The 3,477-nt window shown below is 65.0% G+C and overlaps 1 protein-coding gene across 1 annotated transcript; it reads left to right on the forward strand.

The window, feature by feature from the left end:
• Window positions 1-907: 907 nt before the first annotated feature.
• JUND (JunD proto-oncogene, AP-1 transcription factor subunit) lies at window positions 908-2,467 on the forward strand. Its single transcript, XM_054013717.1, has one exon. It carries the CDS (start codon window positions 1,083-1,085, stop codon window positions 2,049-2,051), a length of 969 nt encoding a protein of 322 aa, XP_053869692.1. The 5' UTR covers window positions 908-1,082; the 3' UTR covers window positions 2,052-2,467.
• Window positions 2,468-3,477: the final 1,010 nt, after the last annotated feature.

Here is a 3,477-nt window from a genome sequence, read left to right on the forward strand (position 1 = left end):
AGTTTTATTGGCTTTTTAAATCCCCCCCCCCTTCATCCAACTAGGTAATTGCATGTCACTAGACCCTCCTCCCCCAGAATCAGCCTGTAATGAACAAGTGCCAGCCCTGAACCACCCCATGGCCCTCCAGCCTGGCATCAGTTCAGTGTAGTCTTCATTTATACCAATGTGTTACCATGGAGAAGGTAAATGAAGTCAAAACACCCCCTCTGCTAAGGTGAGGTTTGGATTGGACTGTATGGCACCTGCTTCCTCCTTGAAATGGGGGAGGAGGGGAACTGCCCCTGGGGCTGGGTACCCAACGGGGGCCTGATGCTAGATGGGCGGAGCAGCCCCCGTGCCCGCGGAAGCTAGCGGGGGTGCAGGAGGGACCGGTCCAGTCCTGGGGGGCTGTGACCCCTTGGTCTCATTGTGTGTGGGGGGGGTGGCTTTAGCGAGGGGGTGCTGGTGGCTGGGACCAGCAGGAGGTCTGAGCAGCTGATCTGGCCTCACAGGGTGATGGGGTTTGGCAGGAGGCTGGATCCAGCTGCTGCCAGGGAGGGTCCCGCTCCCTGCTGCACCCCGGGGCGCTGGCGGGTGCCTGAGCCGGCCGCTGGGGGGTGCCTGCGCCAGGCCCGCAGCTCCCAGCGCGCCTATAAATATCCCGGGCCAGGCCCGCTGTGCAAACACCCCGTGACCCCGCCCCCTATGACATCAACCCAGGAGGCTCCGCGCTGTTGTGCCGTTTACAGGCCGGTCGCCATGGGGACGGGGGCGCCAGTGGGGGGGGGGCGTGGCGGCCATGCCCCGCCCCCATGCAAATGGACCCCGACGAGAACGTCATCTGCAGCCAATCCCGGCCGCACGCGGTGACCTCATCGGGCTGGCGCTGGGGATTTAAGGCGGCGCGGGGCGCCCCCCCGACGCGTGTGTGCGAGAGCGCGGAGCGAAGCGCGGGCCGCGTCCAGCCTGCAGCGCCCGGGGCCGGAGCGGGACCGACCCCAGCGCCCGGGACCGCCCCGCCCCCCGGGGCCCCTCGGCCGGGACCGACCCCCGCCCAGCGCAGCCCCCTGCAGCCGGCGCCCCGCGGCCGGCGGGGGAGGATGGAAACACCCTTCTACCATGACGATGTGTTGAGCGGCTTCGGCAGCGGCTCGGCCCCGTCCCGCGGCAGCAGCAGCGGCCTCCCCCGGCCCTTCCCCGGCGGCAGCATGATGAAGAAGGACGGGCTCGGGCTCAGCGACCAGGTGGTGGCCGCCCTGAAGGCGCCCGGGCAGCCGCTCCACCCGCTGCGGGGCGCGGCCGGCGGCGGGGGCGAGGGCCCGGCCCTGCTGAGCTCGGCCGAGCTGGGGCTGCTGAAGCTGGGCTCGCCCGAGCTCGAGCGGCTCATCATCCAGTCCAACGGGCTGGTGACCACCACGCCGACCAGCAGCCAGTTCCTCTACCCCAAGGTGACGGCCAGCGAGGAGCAGGAGTTCGCCGAGGGCTTCGTCAAGGCGCTGGAGGACCTGCACAAGCAGAACCAGCTGGGGGCGGGCGGCGGCGCCCCGCCCGGGGACCTGCCCCCCGCCGCCAGCCTGGCCCAGCCGCCGCCGCCGCCCCCCGAGCCGCCGGTCTACGCCAACCTGAGCAGCTACCCCGGCACGACGGTGAACTACGCCACCGAGACCGTGCCCTACCCGCCGCCGCCCGGGCTGGGGGGCGCCCCGCCGCACCCGCGCCTCCAGCCGCCGCCGCCGCTCAAGGACGAGCCGCAGATCGTGCCCGAGGTGCCCAGCTTCGGCGAGAGCCCGCCGCTGTCGCCCATCGACATGGACACGCAGGAGCGCATCAAGGCGGAGCGCAAGCGGCTGCGGAACCGCATCGCCGCCTCCAAGTGCCGCAAGAGGAAGCTGGAGCGCATCTCGCGGCTGGAGGAGAAGGTGAAGAGTCTCAAAAGCCAGAACACGGAGCTGGCCTCCACCGCCAGCCTGCTGCGCGAGCAGGTGGCGCAGCTCAAGCAGAAGGTGCTGAGCCACGTCAACAGCGGCTGCCAGCTCCTGCCGCAGCAACACCAGGTGCCGGCCTACTGAGCGCCCGGCCGGGGCGGGGACGCTGCGTGCGCCCCGGCGCGGCGCCGGACAGGCCCGGGGGCGCGGCGCCGGACAGGCCCGGGGGCGCTCCGCGGGGCGCCGCAGGACTCAGGAGCGGCCCTGCTCCGTCAGCCGGGACCCATCTCTCCGAGCGAGCGCTGCGGCGCGGACTCCTGCCCTCGCCAGGGCCCGGACAAGCTCGGCCCCCCGGGCTCCGAGCGCACGGATCAAGAGACTGCAGAGCTCTCCAGGCTCCGCCTCGGCAGAGCCGGGCCTGGGGCGGCCCCAGGCGATAAGCTCAAGTGTTCTGTCGTTTGAAGTGTTTTTGCTCTATTTATGTTTATACTGGGCCCAATGTTCCTCCCCCTTGTTCGAGGCGCCACATTCCAGTGTGCAGTAAAGTCTTGTGCCAGGAACGGTGTCTGCTGTGTGTCTCCTGCTGGGGGAGGAAGGGGGGAGCTCTGCCTTCAGAGCCGGGTTTGGTGGGTGCTTGCTGGGCGCTGGCCTGGGTGGTGCTTCACAAGGCAGAGGGAAGGAGGCTGCCCCCTCTGCCTGACCTGAACTACTTGTTGCAGAAGGGAGGAGACGCTGCCCTGAGCTGCAAGTGACGTGGAGGTGTAATGTGTGTCAAGCGCGCCCCCCTCCTGCCCATGGTGGAAACGGCATCTATGCGCCCCCATAGGAAAAAGAACAGGAGTACTTGTGGCACCTTCTTTTTGCGGATACAGACTAACACGGCTGTTACTCTGAAACCCCCCATAGGAAGGAGCTTCCTAGCTGTCAAGTATCAGGGGGGAGCGGTGTTAGTCTTACCCACAAAAACAAGGCACCTTAAAGACTAACAGATGTATTTGGGCATAAGCTTTCATGGGTCAAAAAATCTCACGAAAGCTTACACCCAAATAAATCTGTTAGTCTTTAAGGTGTCACCGGATTCCTCGTTGTCTTCCTAGCTGGGTTCCCGCTGAGTAGGGCTTTGCCCTGGAGCACCTATCACCGGTGACTGTCCTTGGGGGAGCGAGGGGTGATGTGCTCTGAAATGTTAGACGCCATACTTCGGCCAATTCCTTGTAAGGACGCCTGGTCCAGTGGCAAGGCCGCTTGTTCATTTCAGGCTGCCTTTCCCTGCTGGTTAGTTGTGGCGGTGACTGCTGGAGTCTTGCTGTCATGTGAATTAATAGGCCTTGAAGGGGTGATTGGGTGCAAAAAAATGAACTGTCAGGTTCTTGGCTCCATCACCCTTGGCCTGGCGTGCATAAAGAGGGGTAGAAAGAAGGAAATGAGTTGAGATAGAAAATGGAAGTGTAAGGGGCTGCTTCATTTCTTAGAAACCCTGTGACTAGGCAAATAGACTTCTGGCTAATTGGAATTGACAGCTCTGCAACTTTCTTCTCAGGAAGCCCTAAACACACAGGTTGCCTTGGCC

The sequence above is a fragment of the Malaclemys terrapin genome, chromosome 24 (assembly GCF_027887155.1).
Source record: "Malaclemys terrapin pileata isolate rMalTer1 chromosome 24, rMalTer1.hap1, whole genome shotgun sequence".
Taxonomy (NCBI): Eukaryota; Metazoa; Chordata; order Testudines; family Emydidae; genus Malaclemys; species Malaclemys terrapin.

What these genes read in the sequence shown, in the direction of transcription:
- JUND (XM_054013717.1), top strand. Translation starts at nt 1,083, where the DNA reads ATGGAAACACCCTTCTACCATGACGATGTGTTGAGCGGCTTCGGCAGC.